Raw genomic sequence first — 21716 nt, 5'->3', positions numbered from 1 at the left:
CGGGGTACCTGGGCAGAACTGGGCTCCGGATCCAAATTCTGCCCTGGGGCCTCGGCGGCTGCTTGGCCTGATGGGGCAGAGCTGTGGTTTTGCGGGTGTCCCGGCCCCCTCCACTGGCCAAGTGCCCTCAATGCACCCGGCAATTCCAGAGCCCTCTGCTACCACTGAGCGCTCCCGAGTCTTGTCCCCCACTCCCCGGTCAATAACAATCCCCGGCTGTTCTCCCCCAGCGATCTCAACCCGCTTTGCTGAGGAGCGCAGCAGCATTGTCCCCATTGCGCAGATGGGGAAACTGAGGCACGAAGAGGGGGGCGGGGGGTGACTTGCCCCAGCAGACACTGCCAGTGCCAGAACTGGAAGAGAAGCCGAGACCCACTCTAACGCTCCAGCCACTAGGCCGCACCGACCCACCTGGGGAGAGATTTCTCCTCTTTAGGGAGATGGCAGCATGCCCGGGGGGGGCGGGGGCAGCCCTGCCCCGCTGCTATGGAGCTGTTCTTCCCAGGGTGCCCCCAGGGGGTGGAGAAAGCAGAGAGCCCAAAGGTCAGTGAGGGACTGTGCCAAATCTACCTGCCCCATGGGCAGCGGGGAAAGCTGCATAGGACACTGGGCAGAGCGGGCCCCCTGGTGCATGACAGCGGGGATAGACCCCTCCGTGCATTGATCGCGGCCCCTAACTGTGGGGCCGAGAGCACAGGGACCCACCCTTCCCAGGCTGGGGGGTGCTGGCAACAGAGGGAGTTAGGCTAGGTTCCTTTGTGGGGGGTTGCTGCAGGAATGGGAGAGGGGAGGCTGCCGGGGGCTCCAGTCCATTGATGTCCTTGGTGGGCCAGCCCTGGCTGCCAGGATCAACGTGCAACTGCTGTGGCAGGGGCCGGCCCAGCGAGTTAATCAGTGACCAGGGGGCAGCCTGCGGCTGGCTATAAGGCCCAGGGACCGATAGCTGGGGGGCACTGCCGGACACCTCCTGAGGTAGCGGAGCCGTGAGGGCCGTGCTGACCCCAGCCAAGGAGGATGGAGCCTGGTGCCGTGTTGATCACTGGCTGCCTTCTTCTCCTCCTCTTCCTCCTCCTCTTCCGAGCCTCGTCAGGCCAGGGCCGAGGGCGCCTCCCCCCGGGGCCAGCCCCCCTGCCCCTGTTGGGGAACCTGACCCAGAACATCCTCCCGCTCTACCGATCCTACCACCGGGTAAGGAAGGGGGCTGGGCTCGGGCGCCGGGACTGGAGCCCAAAAGCCAAGGCCAAAGGTAGCTCCCATTGCAGGTCTGTCCATCTGGCATCCATCTAGCAGGCGTCTTGGTTTCTATCTGCAGGTGCAATTGAGTTACCTATTGCCCTGCACACCCCTTTGTCTAGCCCCAGACCCACCCCTCTATCTAGCTCCCCGTCTCCCGGCAGCCCCTCGATCGAGCCAGCCTAAAATTGCCAACCCTCCAGGATTGTTCTGGGGTCTGCAGGAATTAAAGGTTAGTTTTTAATTAAAGATTAGGTCACGTGATGAGGCCTCCAGGAATACAGCCAACCAAAATTGGCAGCCTCAGGACCCATAGTGGGGGGTGGATCGGAGTGTGTGGCCAAAGCACTGAGCTGTGGCTATTCTCTGCCCCTCAGGGCCCATAGGGGGCAGATCGGGGGAGTGGACGGAGCGCAGTGAGCTGTGGCTATTCTCGGCCCCCCATGACCCATAGGGGGCGGATCGGGGGCGTGGCTGGAGCAAACTGAGCTGTGGCTGTTCTCTGCCCCCCAGGGCCCATAGGGGGTGGATCATGAGTTACAGCAGCCATGAGGCTGCCCTAAATTACACTGGGGGCCGGGCAGGGTACAAGCAGCACAAAGGGGCTTAAAGTTGCTTTCCCCCATCTCTGCCCTGCGTGGAAACTGAGGCTCACGCCACCATAGGTAGAAACAACAGGGTCCCCCTAGTTCCTGATTAACTCCCTTCCATGCCCCATTTTGCTGTCTTACCCCTCCCCCTGCCATTCCCACCCCCAGCTCTGCCAGGAGTACGGCCCCATCTTCACCGTCTGGCTGGGCCCGAGGCCCACGGTGGTGCTGTGCGGGTACGAGGTGCTGCGCGAAGCCCTGGTGGAGAACAGTGATGCATTCAGTGGGCGGGGGCCCATCCCCTTGCTCAAGGAGCTGAACCACGGCTACGGTGAGTGCGGGATCTCTCTGTACGGGGAGGGTCTCTCTGCAAAGCCCTGCCTGGTGGCATCACGCTGGCTCCGCTGCCTCTGTGGCTTTGTTAACCTGTGGAACTGCCCGCCACTGGAGATTACAGCGGGCTTGTAGGAGTCAGGCAGTGCGGGCTACCAGACAGAACACTGGCCTGCTGCGTGACCTCAGGCAAGTCACCGGCACGGCACGCCCTGTGCCTCAGTTTCCCCACTTTTGACATCGACAGATGGAAAGAGCCAGGGATTGTCCATAGTCTATGTCAAGGGGAACATCGGGGCCGTTTTCCCTCAAAACGGGACTTTCAGGATTAAAAACAAACAAAAATTATAATTTTGTTGGGTTTTTTTTCTTTTCCATCGCAGTGAAACTTTCTGCTTGGAATTTTAAGGGGGTGTGTGGCGGGGGTGTTGATGGAACCCTAAAAAATTTTTAAAAAGTGCACCCAACCCCCACTGCCCCAAATTTGATTAGTCAGGCAATTCTTTTTCATTCTCTGTTTGCCCTCCAAGGAGAAAGCCACCTGCTTTGGCCTTTCTGGGGGGGCGAGAGGGGATGAAAACCCTCAAATAATTGTCTAGAAAACCCGTGGCTTTTTTCCCCCTCTTTCCCTTTCTGTCCAAAATTTTCATGGGGTGGGGGACATTTCCCAACGAATCCCAGGGAGTGGCTGTTTGTGTGACCGTGACCCATGCTAACCTAACGCGGTGGTTGGGGGTCTATTGGTTAGAGCCGGGAGGCGGGGCGGGGGGGGGGGGGGCTGGGAGCCAGGGCTCCTGGGTTCTATCCCCAGCTCTGGGTGGGGAGTGGGGTCGAGTGGTTAGAGCCGGGGGACTGGGAGTCAGGACTCCTGGGTTCTATCCCCAGCTCTGGGAGGGGAGTGGGTTCTAGTGGTCAGAGCAGGGGGGGATGGGAGTCATGACTCCTGGGTTCTATTCCCAGCTCTGGGAGGGGAGTGGGTTCTAGTGGTCAGAGCAGGGGGGGATGGGAGTCAGGACTCCTGGGTTCTATTCCCAGCTCTGGGAGGGGAGTGGGGTCTAGTGGTTAGAGCTGGGAGCCAGGGCTCCTGGGTTCTATTCCCAGCTCTGGGAGGGGAGTGGGGTCTAGTGGTTAGAGCTGGGAGCCAGGGCTCCTGGGTTCTATCCCCAACTTTGGGAGGGGAGCGGGGTCGAGTGGTTAGAGCGGGCAGGTGGGGCTGGGAGCCAGGACTCCTGGGTTCTATCCCCGGCTGCGGGAGGGGAGCCAGGGCCTCTGTTAACGACATTGGATGACGTCCTCACGGGGCTGTGGCAGGATTATTAGACAGCAATGGCGAGCGCTGGAGGCAGCTCCGTCGGTTCACCCTCACCACCCTCCGGAACTTGGGCATGGGCAAGAGGCCGCTGGAGCAGCGGGTGCAGGAGGAGGCGTGGCACCTCACCCAAGCTGTGGCTGACAAACAGGGTGAGCAGTGGCGCATCGGATGCTGCCACACGGGCACCGGGCAGCATCCCCCGACAGTGAGCCTCGGGCACCCACCGGCGAGTCCTGGGAGCCCTGCTCTAGAAGGGAAGTGTCAGAGTGGTTAGAGCAGGGGGCAGGGGCTGTCAGCACTCCAGCTGTGGGAGGGGAGTGGGGTCTAGTGGTTAGAGCAGGAGGGGCTGGGAGCCAGGATTCCTGGGTTCTATCCCCAGCTGCGGGAAGGGGGTGGGGCCTGGTGGTTAGAACTGGGTGAGCTCGCAGTCCAGACTGCTGGGTGCTATCTCCAGCTCAGGGCCGGGGGAGCCAGGACTCCTGGGTTCTATCCCCAGCTGCGGGAAGGGAGTGGGGTCTAGTGGTTAGAGGGGGCTCCTGGGCGCTGTCTGGTTTCCCCATGTGGGGCTTGTTCCCTGCTGTCTGCTCCCCCCTCCCCGCCTTGTCGCAGGGCGCCCGTTCGACCCTGTGCTCGACCTCACCCTGGCCGTCGCCAATGTCATCTGCTCCGTGGTGATCGGGACCCGCTTCAGCCGCGACAACGAGGAATTCCAGGAGCTCCTGCGTCTCGTCATGTCCTTAATGTGCTACTTCCGCTCCCTCCAGGCACAGGTACCCGGGGGTGGGGGGCCCCCCGACAATCCCAGCCCCTAAACACCAAAACAGCCGCTCGCTGGGCTGCGGCCTCCTCTCTCTGGGCCCATTCCTGAGGCCGGGACATACCTTCGGCGGGTCGGGAATTCTTCGACAAACCGGTTTCCCCTTGGAAAACGCCGATTCCCCGGCCCTGGGTGCAGGAAAGGGCCCGTTCTGGTGAATTCCCCGCTTCCGAAAAACTTGTCCCCACCGGCGCGGACGGTTTTCGAAAGGAAAAAGTTCCGGGGTTTTGCGTCCAAATGACTTTTCGCTCCCAAGCCTCTGGTCATTTGTCGCAAAAGCAAACACGGACGAGGCGGGCACCAAAAAGGATCTTTCGACGGCCCCGTGCTGGAATTTCTCTCGGCCCCCGTTTGGGTTTGTGAGGATTTGCGAGATGTCCCGATTGAGGGCAGGACATTTGTCCTGCCGCTCACTGGACGGGAAAGCCATTTCCCAGCCAGCTCTGCTCAGCAGCCTCCGCGGGGAAACTGAGGCAGTGAGGGGCGGTGCCAGGACGCCCAGCAGATGAGTGGCAGCGGTGGGATGAGAACCCAGGGCTGCTGAATTCCAGCCCAGTGCTTTAGCCTCTCTTCTCCCTCCCTGCTATTAAATGGTCACCCCCCCCCCGGCTCCATCCCATCTCTCTGCTCCCCCCCCGGCCCCCCCAGCTGTACAATACCTTCCCAGGTATCATGCACTTCCTGCCCGGCCAGCACTGGCGGATATTCAGGGAATACAAGCACATCAAAGACTTCATCCGGGCCCAGGTGGCATCCCACCAGCGCAGCCTGGACCCCAGCGCCCCCCGCGACCTCATCGACTGCTTCCTCCTGCAGCAGGCCAAGGTGAGGGGCGTCCCGGGGGGCAGGAGGAGTCAGCGCCCAGCGAGCGGCGGGGTAGACGGCGAGGGAGGGGACCGCGGCTGGAATTCAGTCCCATTGATTGGGGGGAGGGCGGGGGGGTTGATGGGGTCCTGCAGCTAGATTCCCATAGATACCAACATCCCCACCCATCCCTCTGCCCACCCACCCATCCCCATGGACACCCCTCAACGCACACACCACCACCCATCCCCCCCCCCACACACCCTACCCATCCCCCCCATCCATCCCCATGGACACCCCTCTAACCACGCAGCCCCACCCATCCCTCCACATACACACACACCCATCCCCCCATCCATCCCCATGAACGCCCCTCAACCCATCCGTCCCCCGACCCATCCCCATGGACACCCCTCAACTCACACATCTTCCACCCATCCCCTCACCCATCCCCCCATCCATCCCCATGGACACCCCTCAACCCATCCATCCCCCCACCCATCCCCATGGACACCCCTCAACCCCCTCCACCCATCCCCCCACCCATCCCCATGGACACCCCTCAACCCACCCCCCACCCATCCCCCCATCCATCCCCATGGACACCCCTCTAACCACGCAGCCCCACCCATCCCTCCACATACACACACACCCATCCCCCCATCCATCCCCGTGAACGCCCCTCAACCCATCCGTCCCCCCACCCATCCCCATGGACACCCCTCAACTCACACATCTTCCACCCATCCCCTCACCCATCCCCCCATCCATCCCCATGGACACCCCTCAACCCATCCATCCCCCCACCCATCCCCATGGACACCCCTCAACCCACCCCCCACCCATCCCCCCATCCATCCCCATGGACACCCCTCTAACCACACAGCCCCACCCATCCCTCCACATACACACACCCCTATCCCCCCATCCATCCCCATGAACGCCCCTCAACCCATCCGTCCCCCGACCCATCCCCATGGACACCCCTCAACTCACACATCTTCCACCCATCCCCTCACCCATCCCCCCATCCATCCCCATGGACACCCCTCAACCCATCCGTCCCCCCACCCATCCCCATGGACACTCCTCAACTCACACATCTTCCACCCATCCCCTCACCCATCCCCCCATCCATCCCCATGGACACCCCTCTAACCATGCAGCCCCACCCATCCCTCCACATACACACACACCCATCCCCCCATCCATCCCCGTGAACGCCCCTCAACCCATCCGTCCCCCCACCCATCCCCATGGACACCCCTGAACTCACACATCTTCCACCCATCCCCTCACCCATCCCCCCATCCATCCCCATGGACACCCCTCTAACCATGCAGCCCCACCCATCCCTCCACATACACACACACCCATCCCCCCATCCATCCCCATGAACGCCCCTCAACCCATCCATCCCCCCACCCATCCCCATGGACACCCCTCAACCCATCCATCCCCCATCCATCCCCATGGACACCCCTCTAACCATGCAGCCCCACCCATCCCTCCACATACACACACACCCATCCCCCCGTCCATCCCCATGAACACCCCTCAACCCATCCATCCCCCCACCCATCCCCATGGACACCCCTGAACTCACACATCTTCCACCCATCCCCTCACCCATCCCCCCATCCATCCCCATGAACGCCCCTCAACCCATCCATCCCCCCACCCATCCCCATGGACACCCCTCAACCCATCCATCCCCCCATCCATCCCCATGGACACCCCTCAACCCATCCATCCCCCCATCCATCCCCATGGACACCCCTCTAACCATGCAGCCCCACCCATCCCTCCACATACACACACACCCATCCCCCCATCCATCCCCATGAACGTCCCTCAACCCATCCGTCCCCCGACCCATCCCCATGGACACCCCTGAACTCACACATCTTCCACCCATCCCCTCACCCATCCCCCCATCCATCCCCATGGACACCCCTCTAACCATGCAGCCCCACCCATCCCTCCACATACACACACCCATCCCCCCATCCATCCCCATGAACACCCCTCAACCCATCCGTCCCCCCACCCATCCCCATGGACACCCCTCAACCCATCCGTCCCCCCACCCATCCCCATGGACACCCCTCAACCCATCCATCCCCCCATCCATCCCCATGGACACCCCTCTAACCATGCAGCCCCACCCATCCCTCCACATACACACACACCCATCCCCCCATCCATCCCCATGAACGCCCCTCAACCCATCCATCCCCCAACCCATCCCCATGGACACCCCTGAACTCACACATCTTCCACCCATCCCCTCACCCATCCCCCCATCCATCCCCATGGACACCCCTCAACCCATCCATCCCCCCACCCATCCCCATGGACACCCCTCAACCCCCTCCACCCATCCCCCCACCCATCCCCATGGACACCCCTCAACCCACCCCCCACCCATCCCCCCATCCATCTCTATGGACACCCCTCAACCCACACATCCACCACGCATTCCCCCACCCATCCCTTCATCCTCATAGACACTCCTAACCCAACCCATCCCTCCATCCCCAGACATCTCTATCCACCCACACCTCTATCCACCAATCCCCCCACCCATCCCCAGACACACCCCTCTATCTATCTAGCCAGTCACTGACCCTACACTGGTCGCCCTATTACCTCTACGTAGACTCAGGCTGTCTCTCCTCCAGCTCTGATTCCTGCCCCGATGCTCGTTCCTCCCAGCCCCCTGGAGCCAGGCCAACCGTCCCTCCATCTCCCCAAGGCCGGGGGCCGGGAGCCTGGCAGCCTTTGGCCGGGCAGCGTTGGCTGGCGGGGGGCACCCCTTGACCCCGGGTTGCGGTGGAGGGGTGGGATTGTGCCTCACCGGGGTCCCCCCACCCTCGGCCCTGTGCTAGGAGCAAGGGAAGGAGCAGACAGAGTTTGAGGACGAGACCCTGATGGCGCTGGCCAACTCCCTGTTCATCGCCGGCATGGAGACCACCAGCAACACCGTCTACTTTGCCCTGCTGGTGCTCAGCAAGTTCCCGGACGTGCAAGGTGGGTGCAAGTGGCCGAGACACGCTGGCTGCCTCCCCCGGCCCATCCCCAGGGGGCCGTGCGGGGGGGCCCTGCGGATAATCCCCAACGCTCCCTGCCTGGGGGACCCCAGCTGGCACCATACAGAGGGCTCCATCCTCAGGCAGGCGGGGGCTCCTCTGGGCTGCTCTGGCAGCAATAAAAGGGTCTCAAAAGGAGGGGGACCGCCCCCCGCCCCGAGGATCCCACCCTTCCATCCCTCACTTGGGGGGCCACCCCAGCCAGGGTGAAGCAGATGCAAGGACCCTGCTCCCAGTCACCCAGGGCCCAGAGGGGGTGGCTCAGGGGCATGGCCAGAGCGCGCTGTGCTGTGGCTATTCTCTGCCCCCCCTAGGTCCAATGGGGGCGTCCTATGAATTAGAGCAGCCCTGAGGTTGCTCTGTATTACATCGGCCACTGGGCAAAGGGGAGAGCAAAGGGGACTTACAGCCCCCCCATCCCAGTCCCGAGGGCAGGGTGCGGGAGACAAGAACAGGGTCCAAGGAGCGAGAACGAGGCATAGGGGAGAGGGTGCAGGGGAAGAGCCCCCAGCCAGGCAGGAGGGAGGGAAGAAGGAGGTAGGACCTCTGCCCCTCCCACCCCCACTCCCGATCCATCATGGGGAGGCCAACCAGCGTGGGGGAGGGCAGAAAAAGTGATGCAAAGGATCCTGGGAAAAGTGTTACTGTCTGGAAGGGGGGCTGGCCATAGGGGGTGGGGAGAGACGTTGGGGGAGGAGGTGGGGGTATGGGTGAGAAGGGGAGGCTGGCTAAGGAAGGAAGTGGAGGGGAGGAACACCCATGGGGGGAGCCCCCCCTTCCCTGGTGTGCCAGGACCACACGTGTCTCCTTGCAGCGCGGGTGCACGGGGAGCTGGACAGGGTGGTGGGCAGGGCCCGGCCCCCAGCCCTGGAGGACCGGCTACAGCTGCCCTACACCAACGCCATGATACATGAACTCCAACGCTACCTCGACCTGGTGCCCATGAGCCTGCCACACGCCACCACCTGCCCGACCTCCTTCCGGGGGTACCTCATCCCGCAGGTGAGACACACACGCCCCCTCCCCCAGCCAGCGCTGGCCCCAATGCGGCCCGGGGGGGGGGGTCACTGGCCCAGCTCTAGCTGAGGAAATGCCACCCTGCCCCCTTATAACTTTCACTTCCCCACGCTGCTGTGCCACTAAACTGCGGCTGCGTCCCATCCCAGAGGTGGCTACCTCTCAGCACCAAGCAAGGGATGCCTGGGCAAGCAGCTGCCCCGTCCCACCCCAGAGGTGGCTGCCTTTCAGTGGTGGGAGAAGGGATCCCCTAGCCAGCTTGGTGATGAAATGTTATGCGGCCAGCACAGGAGCAGGACATTCTGCATTCTCCTCCCCTCTCTGCTGTCCATTGTGTGACCTTGGGCCCGTCCCTTACCTGCCCCGTGCCTCAGTTTCCCTCTTTGGGAAAGGGACATCGTGACCCCTTGGGACTATTATTTTCTTTCCAGTCCTATTGCTGTAAAATGCCTAAAACCTCACACTGTCAGTGTCTTGTCCCCGTCGCCCCCCAGGGTACGACCATCATCCCTCTCCTAGCCTCGGTGCACTTCGACCCAGCCAGCTGGGAGACCCCGGAGGATTTTAACCCGGGTCATTTCTTAGATGAGAACGGAGCATTCAGGAAGAGAGACACGGCCATGCCCTTCTCTGCAGGTAATGGGGACACGGGTTCGCCTCCCATCTCTCTCGCGTGCGCTCACACAGCAGGGCTCAGCCCTTCTAGCAGGGGGCAGCAGGGACACGGACCCCCCCCCCCAGCAGGGCTCAGCAAGCAGGAGAGATGGCAGAGGCTCAGGCCCGTTTCAGTTCTGAACAAAGACCCATGCAAAGGCCTTGCCAGCCTCTCGCCTGACCTACGACCAGGGGGAGCAGCCCCGGGGATTTCAGCGGGTGAGATCGTTACTACTGGGTCCTGCTCCGGGCGCGTACAACAGACCACAGCTGCACCCTGGGGCAGGGACTCAGGACACCTGGGTTCTATCCCCTGGGGCAAGTCATTTCCCCCCGCTCTGTGCCTCAGTTCCGCCCCCCCATTGTCTGTTTCAACTGGGCATTCGCTGGGGCAGGGGCTGCCTTTTAAAACCGCCGTTCCCCCTTGGAGAGGGGACCGAGAAGAGCCCCTAAAAGGCCCCGCGGGCTGCAGAAAAGGCGAAATGGGAAGAGATTGAGCGTCTCCGAAAGAGGCGACTTGCCCCTGGCGTTTGAAGCTCCTTCTCAGGGGCTGCTGCAGTTCCCAGCTGCTGGCTGGAGGCAGGGCCCCGAGCGGCACCACGAGACCCAGCCAACAGGCTTGTCCTCTTGTCCCCCCTCCAGGGAAGCGCGTGTGTCCCGGCGAAGGGCTGGCCAAGGCGGAGATCTTCCTGTTCATAACCACCCTGCTGCAGAGCTTCACCCTGGAGCTGCTCACGGACCCCAGGGCCATCGACTTGGCCTCGCTGCGGAGGGCTTTCCGGGGCCAGGGCCTCACCTACAAGCTCCGTGCCATCCCACGCCCAGCGTAGAGCGGGGCAGGGCGGGAAGAGGCCAGACCCAGATGTCTTCCATGCTGGGGTCCCTGGAGTCACATCAGTCCCTCTGGGCCAGCTCCTGATCTCATTTACACTGTGGTGCACATCCAGAGCAACTCTCCTTTCCCATTAATGCTCCCAGGGCCAGCTCCTGATCTCATTTACACTGTGGTGCACATCCAGAGCGACTCTCCTTTCCCATTAATGCTCCCGGGGCCAGCTCCTGATCTCATTTACACTGTGGTGCACATCCAGAGTCACTGTCCTTTCACACCAATTCTCTCTCCTTTCACACCAATGCTGCCAGGGCCAGATCCTGATCTCATTTTCACTGTGGGGTAAATACTCCGCTGACTTCACTGGAGTAGGAGCCAGACTGGAATCGAGTGTAAATCTGGAACACCTTCCTGGATGGCAGCGAAGTCGCTCTGAAGGGACTGAGATCAGACTCTGCCTTTGTGAATTCAGATCTACACTCCCATGATGCACAGGCTAGCACGCAGCTGTTCCAGGCTGGAGCTTGGCCCCCTGAGTTCTAATCCTGTCCCTAACACTGGCCTGCTTGGGCAAGTCACATCTTGGCTCGGTGCCTCAGTTTCCCCTCCCTAATAATTAACTAACCCCAAGGATCATTAACCCTGGCACTGCTAGGTTGTGGTCAGCACCTTTGAACCTGCTTTTCCTCGTGCTGAATTCTTCTGGATGTGTTTCCCCGAGAGCCATCCTCAGCGCTCAGCCACGGTTTCTCTGTCTCACGCGTGCTGTCTGCTCGTAGTTCGCTTGTAGAAATGCCCTGGGGGTGGATCTCAGCCTTGCTGCTCACTGCGCTTCCAGAAAATCGACTGACACAATAAACGGAAGAAAAGACCAGAACACTTGGCAATGTCTTTGTATGTTTTGTGTGTATCAGTGAGACAATGGGGAAAGACAAACCAGTTAATATCAGACATGTGGAAGGGCGGGGGGTGGGTCAGACTTTGGGTAACTCACTTCCTGTCTCTGGGCCTCAGTTTCCCATTGCCTGTCCTGCGTCTCTCTTGTCAGTTTTTTGGAGGTGGGAACTCAGCACCAAGTGATCAGGGAAGTGGGTCAGGTGCGGGACAGGACTCAGGACCCCTGGGTTCTCTTCCTGCCACTGAGCGACCAGGCCCCGCTGTGTGCCTCTGTTTCCCCTCCCACCCTTTGTCTATTGAGACTAAGCTCTTGGGAGGCAGGGGCTGTCTCTCACTCTGTACCTGTGCAGGATTGCGCCCCACTCTCAACCGGGGCCGGTAGGTGCTACCCTAATACACCTAATAAACACCACCACCTAGCGCTTGTCAGCGGTGGATCTCAAAGCGCTTTACAAAGGAGGACAGTGAGGAAACTGAGGCATCGAGCGGGGAAGCAATTTGTCCCCGCACTCCCCCATGCTTAGAAAAGAAAATAGCTCCCTGCCAAGGGGCAGAGAAGTGAAGCCCTGTCTTGGGTCAGAAACCGTCATCTTCGAGCCAGAGACCGGTAATTTTCAATCTGGCGAAAGGTTAAGTATCGGCCGCCCTGCGGATCTGTAGGGAGGCCGTGGCACCTGTGGGTTTTTATTAACAATGTAGGGACGGCATAGACTCAGATGAGTGGGTGACACGAAATGATATGTTTACTTTAGCGAGCGCTAGGAGAAGCCGGCGGGGAACTGATTGCTGAAGTGCAAGCAAGGGGGTGCTCATCGCAAAGGGCAATGGGAGCTGCGCGTTCGAGCTGATGAGCTCTCAATAAAGAGCGAGCATGCGGGGAAAACCATCTCCCTGACAGCTCGGCGAGAGGCAGCCGCTTGATGGGCATTGCGAAAGCCGGAGGGACAAGCGGCTGGGCTGAAAGTGATATTGATGATAGCATCACAGAGGCGTAGCATGACCGTCCCCCCAACAGCAGCCTGCTTCGGCTCAGCAAGAGGGGAGCCGGGCAAGATAAATGAAGAGGGGTTGAAAAGAACAAGGGCATTCCGGGAGAGAAGAAATCAGAAGGAATGTGGCTAGAGGCGTGTACAATCCAGAAAGGTAGCCGGGCGCCCCTGTTGGCCCGGATTATTGTCAAACAAGGTACTGATCACTCGTCAGAGTCGCGGGCTGCCCAGGGAAATTGAAAGGCAACTGATTGAAGGACTGCACCGTTAACCTGTGGAACTCACCGCCACAAGATGTCACTGAGGCGGAGAGCTGGTATCCTCAGGACTGCACAGTGCGGCTGGGCTCGCAACTTCCTGATCACTCCCATCCGGCTGGCAGATAGAGAAGGCTTATGTCCTTGCTGCGCCATGCACATCATGGGAGGTAGAAGCAAGGGCTACACATGTATCTAGATAGCAGGGTCACCCAGAGGTATGTCGGCTAGGATAAAAATGTATCGGGAACAAACACACTCCTAGGAGGGAGACAGTGGACAGAGCACTGGTCTGAGACTGAGGACACCTGGGTTCTAGTCCACTGGTTTGCTCGGCAACCTTGGGCCAGTCACTTCCCCCCCTCTGTGCCTCAGTTTTCCCCATCTGTAAAATGGGGGTATCAATACCGGCCTCCTTTGTAAAGCCTCTTGAGATCTCCCCACTGATAAGAGTGAGGGATTATTATTAGCTGGGCAAGAACTATCCTGCAGGCAGGTTTTGCAATATTTGAAACCAGCACCTGTCCCTCCAGAATGGGGGGGCTGTCTCCTGGAAAGCAGGGACGCTAGAAAAGATTTATTGACCATGGCAGACAAGCAGCTCAGCGTGAGGTCCCCGGGTGGCGCTGGGCCTAGCAGGGCTGATGCTGTCCTGGGCTGTATACATGGTGTTAGCGATGGGATTCCACCTCTGCGCACAACCTTGATGAGACCAATACTGGGCTACTACGACCAGCTCTGGGGACCGTGTTTTCAAACGGACGTTGAAGGCCTGGGGGGGGCAGAGCAGAGCCACAAAAATTCTTTGAGGGTGGGAGAAAATGCCCGGCGGTGAGCGACTTCAGGAGCTCAGTCAAAGAGAAGAGACAGAGAGGTAAGTCAAGCCCGGTGTCTAAACACCTCCATGGGGAGAACCTATCGGAGACTAAAACTGCCCTTCAGTCTCATGGAGAAAGGCAGAACCCGTGCCAATGGCTGAAGGTCAAACCCAGACAGATTCCCGCTGGAAATCAAGCTACGATTTTTCACAGTGCCGGCAATTAACCGTTGCAATGAACATCGCGGGGAAGGGGTGAATTCTCCATCTCTGGAGTCAGATCCCAGCTGGCTGCCTTTCTGGAGGAGGTGCGTTAGCCAAACTCAGCACCAAGGGGTCAGAATGAAAGTCTCTGATCTGTTACACGGGTCAGGCACTAGAAGATCTAACAGTCCCTTCATGCCTTACAAATCTACCCGCCTAGAAAGTAAGACTCTGGGATCAGGTGCATTTTCCGGCCTTCCTGCTCTGTGACTTAGAGACATTTCTTTTTTCAAACCAAGTGATATCCCCCAAACCCTTGGCTCCCTTCTGGCCTTCAAACCTCTGAATCGATTCATCTGGCCCAGCTAGTCCAACGGCCCATCTCTGACGGCGGCTGGTCTCAGCTGCGTCAAAGGAATCCTGTCCCTCTCTCGGCCTGTGGCCATGAGTTCCACAGACTAATCTGGCCTGGTGTTTCAAAAAAACAAAACAGCTCTTCCTTCCATCAGCTTTAATCTGGCCATGTGTGGGCGACCAGCATCGGTGGGGACAGTCCCCCAGTTTAGAGGCAACCATTTCCATCAGATTTTCTTTTTCTAATTTCTGTTGGGATGTTATTGGCTTGGGGTGGGGCGGTTTTAGGGGGTTCTGTTCTGGTTTTCGTTTGGGGGAGGATTGGGGTTGGGTTTGTTGTTTAAGTTTACCAAAAAAAATTAAAAATCGACATCTCAGGCCTGTTTTATTGGGCACCGTCCCCTTCAAATGTCAGCTGGTTTCAAATTGCGCTGAACAGACTCACTGGTGTGAGAGGCCCTTTCGCTGGGCGCTGCAGGGCCGCTTGCTGGCGGTTCCCACATCCTGCAGCTTGGGACACAGCACAGGTGCCAAAGGGACCCAGCTGTTCTCTGGGTCCTTGGCTGGGTGGTTTCTGCTTTAGATGATTCGAAACGGGGCTGCGTTCTGAGTATCGGCTGGGAATAAAGAAGACGACCCGGGGAGGGTTGACGCATTAGAGGAGCCACAAACTGAGGCTGAAACTCACTGGGGCAGGGACTGTCTTTCTGGTCTGGGTTTGTCCAGCACCTGCTGCAGTAGCCAGGATCCTGCTGTAATATACCTAATAGCATCAAAAATGTACAGCACCTGGCACAATGGGGGCCTAGGCCATGACTGGGGTGTCTAAGAGCTACCGTAATACACCTAACAGACAATATTTGTTCTTCCAATAATTTACATCCCACATGCAAAAAAATATAATCTATGATCGGGGGGGAGGGATAGCTCAGTGGTTTGAGCATTGGCCTGCTAAACCCAGGGTTGTGAGTTCAATCCTTGAGGGGGCCATTTGGGGCAAAAGTTGGGGATTGGTCCTGCTTTGAGCAGGGGGTTGGACTAGATGACCTCCTGAGGTCCCTTCCAACCCTGATATTCCATGATTCTGTGATCACTCAGATATTCCCAAACTTCCCAGATTCCAGAAGATCCTGCACTTGTGCTAGGGCCCAGCGGTGGATTTTCTGCCGCTTTGAGCAGGGGCCTGGGAATCTGGGCTTGAAATGGCCAAGGATTATATAAGACAGGAGGTCAGAGGAAACCCTAACTCTCAGCTTGGTGGGGTGGGACATAAGGCGTGACAGAGACCCAGCTCCGGGTAATGCACCCAAATCTATCCATGCAGGAAACTCTGAGCGAGGTGTGAGTATGCTGCTTCCCAGTCCTTGCATTAGAACCCAGGAGCCCTGGCTCCCAGCCCCCGTCCCGCTCTAACCACTGGACCCCACTCCCCTCACAGGGCTGGGAATAAACCCAGCAGTCTAGGCCCCCCACTCCCACTTTAACTACTAGGCCCTACTGTCTCCCAGAGCTGAAATTTGAACCCAGCAGTCCTAGCTCCCAGCCTTCTGCACTGATCACTAGATCTTGCTGCCCCCTGGAGCTGGGAGAACCCAGGAGTCCTGGCTCTCAACCTTCAGTGCCAGCTGCTATTCCACCCCTCTTCCTGATATAAAGTCTCTCCTGGATCTGTATAAAGTGGAGCCTGACACAAAAAAACTGGCCCCAAACTTTGGGGGCAAATTGGCATCCGGATCCTAATTTCATGTCCAACTCCTGGTCCCTATCACAGGCCAAACCCACCCCCACCCCTCCGAACCTCAGATCTCCCGGCACCTCTGACCCAAACAAGCCGGGCCTGCCCCAGCTGCTGCGGCTCAGACTCTGTCCACCCTGCCTCCAGCACCTTGCTGACTTTTGCCCCCTTGGCGTCAGCACAAAATCTTTTCGTGTGCCCCCACCAGACGCGAGTCCCCTTGACTCCCCCCGGTTCTGTGCAAACCAGAGTGAAAACCACGCAGCAAAGCAAACTCGGGATTTCGTGAGCAGGGGGAAGTCCTTTTTACTTCCTCCTGATGTGATTTCCGATTGGTCGAGACCTCAGAAACAGAGAGGCAAGTTTATGCTAATGTTGTACAAAACCTCCCCAAACCCTACCTCACTTAGCCAGGCTACTGCCTGGTGGTTCCTCTCCAGAGATCATTCCCTTGCAACCCTGTTTGCACACACCTGCCTAACCTTTCCATTTTTCCTTTCCAAACGTGAGCACTAAGGATTCGCCCCGTGCACCAAAAGCAAAACCACGTTTTCTTTTTTGCAAGGTTACAAACAGAAAACGTCCAGGGCATAAAAGCCATGGCAATGGGGCAGCAGAGACAAAGTCAGCAGCGAAAAGCAGGTGGAAAGAGATCACAGCATCCAGAGGAATTGAACCACCATCCTGGCAGTTGCTCTCACAGGTACGGCTTTTTCAGACCTTAGGGCTGATCCCAAGTTTTCTGTCGAAACTTCAATGTGAGGGGAAAATAGGGGAGGAAGGGTTTGCCTGGATGAAAGATTTCACAGAAGGCACCTGCTTTCCAGAGAAACGTTCCCGTTTTCTCGGGAAAACCGAAACCAGACTTTTCGGGGCTGCGAAAGTTTTTCATTTTCGGCTTCAACTTTTCCAATTTTCTTGTGAACACGTTCAGGGTTGTGGCCTACATTTTTTAGATTCTGCCCTAAGAAAAGAAATCTGCTTTTGGTCTAGAATGATTTTGCTTTTGGCAGTTTGGGGCCTAAAACGTTCGGCGTTTCAGCTCAAACTTTTCAGGTGCTGGCAGCTTTTGGCCTAAATCTCTTTGGCCTTCGCCAGTTTTTGATCCGAAGATTTTGGGTTTTTGCTCTTTAACAAAAAAAGTCCAAATTTTCTGCAGAAAAAAAATCCTCTATTTTCCAGCCAGCACTCATAGATTGCTTTAGGTCACTTACAACCTGGTGAAAACGTAAGCTGCTGAAATGTTTTGGCCAACTTTTGGTGCCTCAATTGCCGTTGGGTGAAAATCTCCTCCCTCACTTCAAATGAAGAAAGTTTCTCGTCCTTGAAGTTGTGGAGAAGAGGCTGAATTTATACCAGCTGGGGATCTGGCCTCACTGACTTCAGTGGAGTTACGGCCAATTACCACCAGCTGGTGGTCTGGCCTTACAAAGTCAGGACAGTATTAACCCATTTTAGAGAAGGGAAAACTGAGGTACTGAACAGTGACACAACTCAGCGCCCAAGTAACACTGTAGCACTGAGATAGGACCGAGCCATCGTGATTCCTTCGGCTGCATTGTAGCCCCTGGATCATATTCCTGCCTTGTGCTAATCTCCCCATTACTCAATTTGCTGATGTAAATGTTGTTAAAAAATAATTGAAATCCAAACTGCGCCTGGCAATGAGCGACTTCACTGGGCAGACACCGACGAGTCCCATAATTAAACAGCCACATGGTCCATCTAGCCCAGTGTCCTGTCTTCCAACAGAGGCCACCAGATGCCTCAGAGGGAAGGAACAGAACAGGTCAATTATCGAGTGATCTATCCCCTATTGTCCACTCCCAGCTTCTGGCAGAGCATGGGGTTGCATCCCTGAGCATCTTGGCTAGTAGCCATTCATGGATCTGTCCTCCAGGAACTTATCTCATTCTCTTTGAATACAGTTATAGTCTTGGCCTTCACAACATCCACTGGCAATGAGTTCCATAGGTTAATCGTGTGTGGTGTGAAGAAGTAATTCCTTTTGTTTGTTTTCAACCTTCTGCCTATTAATTTCATTGGGTGACCCCTGGTTCTTGTGTTATGAGAAGAAGTAAATAACCCTTCCTTATTCACTTCCTTATTCACTTTCTCCGCACCAGTCACAATTTTATAGACTATCATATCCCCCCAATCTGGTCGTCTCTCTTCCAAGCTGAAAAGTTCCAGTCTTTTGAATCTCTCCTCATACGGAAGCTGCTCCATCCCCTAATCGTTTTGGTTGCCCTTCTCTGGACTTTTTCCAGTTCTCGTATCTTTTTGAGATGGGGCGACCCGAACGGCATGCAGGATTCAAGGCGTATTCATCCATCCATTCCCCACGCACTCCCTTCTATCTAGCCATCCCTCCCCACAAACCCATATAAACCCCCTGCCCTTCAGTTCCTTGGAGTTCAAAAGAAGTCAACTCCGATCATTAGGTCCGTGGGCAAAAATGATCCTTTCATTCTGAGAGCCGAATGATCGTACCCCCGCAATTTCTGTGCTGCAAACACCTGCCAAGCGTGATGTCGTACGGCCGTAACACACAAGGCAAGCAGCCAACTAAATTGCTGCGACTCGAGGAGTGAAGCCATCCCGCCTCGTTGGTATTAATTAGAAACAAAACTTAGCGGCGTGTTTATGCAAGCCGGCTTAGCAGAGACAAAATTGCTTCTTTTCCCGAGGAAGCGTTCATTAAGCGCCATGGAACCCCGCTGGATGTTTAATTATACGCCCCGCGTCAGAGACTTCCTCACACGAGTCGGCCCCATCTGTAACGCAAACACTCTCCGTAGACGCCCCAGCGACGTGTGTGAGGTTTGCCACACAGGGAAACTCTCTCGCTTTGGGCCTGGCATTCAGCGTGTGGGCGATCACAGAATGGCAGAGATCGGGTGCATTTCAAGAACTAGAAACCAGACACCCCGAAGCCAAGGGGAAGCTGGTCGGCAGATCATTACGGAACATGAATATTTACGCTCGGGGCAAGAAGGGAGCGAGGTGACTTGGAGATCGTTGCTCTCCGGGGCAGAGACCGGCTTGTTCTGTGTGTTCGTAGGTCCCTTGGTACAACGGTAGCCTGGGTGCTACCATAATACACCTAAGAGCAATAACATGGACCGCCCCCAGCACAGTGGGGTCTTGGTCCGGGGCTCCTTGATGGTGTGAGAATACAAAATAAATAAATAAGGCTGTCCCAGAGTTCAGGGCAATACAGCCTAATGGCCAAAGCCTATGCAATGGCCTTTGGCAGCCCAATTCACTTCCCTGCCCGTTGGCGGTGTCCATGCCAGGTTGGATGGGGTAGGGGGACCCGGGCCCATCTTTCTGCACCAGGTCTCGACCCAGGGCCCTAGGGAACCGACGCCTCGCTGCTCAGTCTCAGTCGTCCCCTTCCCCGGGTCGCTTCCTACCCTTTCTTCCAACGCGGGGGTCCCTCGGTCTCGGCGGCCGGCTGGGGGGGGGTCTGTTAAGATTCCAACCCAGGATACACGTCTGTGTACATTAGCTGCCACGCTCGAGCTGGCCTGTTCCCTCTTATCTGCTAGTCCCCGTGGGAGCATGCCCAGCAGGGCAAGGGGGTATGTGGCTTCCTCGGCCCACAGCGTGGGGTTAACCCCCTCCGGCCCAGTGTGGGGTAGGTACATCCCGTCCCCCACTGCAGTTCAGCCCCACTCCGCCCCCAGGCCTAGGTGCCACTTGAGTCTCAGGCCAGGTGCTGAGGCCCTTGGGTGTAGGGCGGAGGATCTGGGGCTGAGCTCGTCAGAAAAGCCGGCCCCAGTTGAAGGTGCAGAGCCAGTGGACAAATCTGGCCAGCAGCTCTTGCTGAATGGCTCTGGCTCTCCTGCTCTGCCCGGGGCGAGTTTGACCCTGGAGGAGAACCGTTTACCTGCTCTAGTGACTAGTTCTGCTAGAGGGCAAGGACCTATCGCTACCCCCACAGCTCATGATGTCACTCCTTCAGGGCACGTCCACACTGCCCGCCAAGCTCAAGCTCTGACTCGTGTTTGAGCCCATGCCCGCCTCCCGTCCACACACAAACCAGTCTGACTCGGGTCAGCAAACACGCAGGCTCCAGGCCCTTGGACAGGAGGGTGGGTCAAAGCCACAGTTCTGCTGGGACTCGGGTCCCAGCCCTGGCCTTTTGCAGGGCGGACACAGCTCAGACCGCAGCCCCGGCTCAGAAGGTCCCTGTAATGCAGTGTGGATGTGTTAGCGCAGCTGCCAGACTGGGTCCAGCAACTGCAAGCCCAGGTTTACAATGCAGTGTGGACGCTCCAGCATGGGCTTCAAAACCCCAAGTTCAGAAGCCCGGGTCCCCCAGACCCAGATTAGCATACAGAAGAAGGGTGTGACACTGGTTAAGGCATGCGGCTGGAGTGCAATTCCCTGCTCTGCCACCCCCTTCCAGTGTGACCCTGGAGGAGTCACGCTGCCATTCTGTGCCTCAGTTTCCCCATCTATAAAAGGGGATAACAGCACTTCCCTCCCTCGCTTCTGTGTCGTGAGGATCAGTGCGGGTGCTGCTCAGATACTATAGGAAAGGTCAGACACAGAAGGACGGCAGCTAGTTCAAGTGGAAGCAATCTGGACTGGAGGTTCTGGTCCAAAGTCTGCTGTTGATGGTCCAAGCATGATTACAGCTGGGCTCCCTTGTGTGAACAATGTGGGGGGGGGGCTCGGTTTGTTGGGGGGAAAAAATTTTAAATAAGAAAGAAAATAGTTGCAGGTCAAACCAAAAAGGAAATTTTTCCAAATTTGGAGCCTATTGAAAAGTCTGAAAAAAAAATAAATGAACGAATTTGGAGTCAAACAAAGGCTTCACTTCCATTCTGACCATTTTGGATTGTTCTCGAAATAAAATGGGAGGATATTTGAAAAACAAAGTCAGCCCAAACCCAAAATCAACCCTCAAAACTCTTGATTTTTTTTGACCAAATCAATTCGACCAAACTGACACGAATTGGCAAAAACATTCTGGGGTCACCAGATCCCCCCACCCCAAAAAGTTTTGGCTGAAAAATTTCTCTCTGCCCTAATATTGTGTGGTGAAAAGACCATACTTAGGAGATTTTTTTTGTTTTTTCAGGCGCAGTCACTATGAGCCGGACTCTGCTTGTCTCAGCTCTCCTGCTGGTATTGGTGGAAACTTTCGCCGAAGGGGCTCCGGCAAAGAATTGCCAACTTTCCCAATACAGATCCCTTCTTCCCCAATATATCCAAGCCTTCAAGGACTTCAGGGATAAATACGTGAGTAGAGGCAACTCTCGGGGGAGACATGAAACCGCTCTCCCGATCCCTCGGGATCTGAAGAGTTAGCACAAGGGATGGGGGTAACCCCAGAACTGGAGCCAAATTGTAAATTTCATGCTGTCCCTGGCAGTTTCAGTGAGATACAGAAGGAAGTGATTGCCACTTCCTGTCCTAAACAGTGGTGCGAGCACCGCTGTGCGGCTGCCCAGCCACTGCCATGTTCTGCCCCAGAGGTGGCTGCATCTCAGCACCGGGTGACAGATCCCTGCATTAACATCCCCACACCCCAGCCCAGCGGCGGCTGGATCTCAGCACCGGGTGAGGGATCCCAGTCCCATGCCCCACCCCAGAGACGGCTGCATCTCATGGGTGGCTGCCGAGAATGAAGTCACTCTAGGGTAAAGTGCGACCCTGCATTGCTCTGATGCCCGAATGGAGGAAGTTTCTCTGCATGGCCCAAGGAACGACTAACCACCCACGTTGCCTTACCCCACAGGGAAAGACGATCCAGGGCGCTGTC

General features: G+C 57.3%; 1 protein-coding gene across 1 annotated transcript; it reads left to right on the top strand.

The window, feature by feature from the left end:
* The first annotated feature begins 931 nt into the window (after positions 1–931).
* LOC102931559 (cytochrome P450 2C23) lies at positions 932–11561 on the top strand. Its single transcript, XM_037884662.2, has 9 exons — positions 932–1188; positions 1992–2154; positions 3468–3617; positions 4078–4238; positions 4934–5110; positions 7981–8122; positions 8996–9183; positions 9693–9834; positions 10495–11561. The coding sequence occupies exons 1-9, from the start codon at positions 1015–1017 to the stop codon at positions 10680–10682; spliced, it is 1485 nt and encodes a 494-aa protein (XP_037740590.1). The 5' UTR covers positions 932–1014; the 3' UTR covers positions 10683–11561.
* Positions 11562–21716: the final 10155 nt, after the last annotated feature.

This window comes from Chelonia mydas, chromosome 23, assembly GCF_015237465.2.
Source record: "Chelonia mydas isolate rCheMyd1 chromosome 23, rCheMyd1.pri.v2, whole genome shotgun sequence".
NCBI lineage: Eukaryota > Metazoa > Chordata > Testudines > Cheloniidae > Chelonia > Chelonia mydas.
Note: the sequence above shows the minus strand (reverse complement) of the source record. Positions and strands in the feature narration are given on the sequence as shown.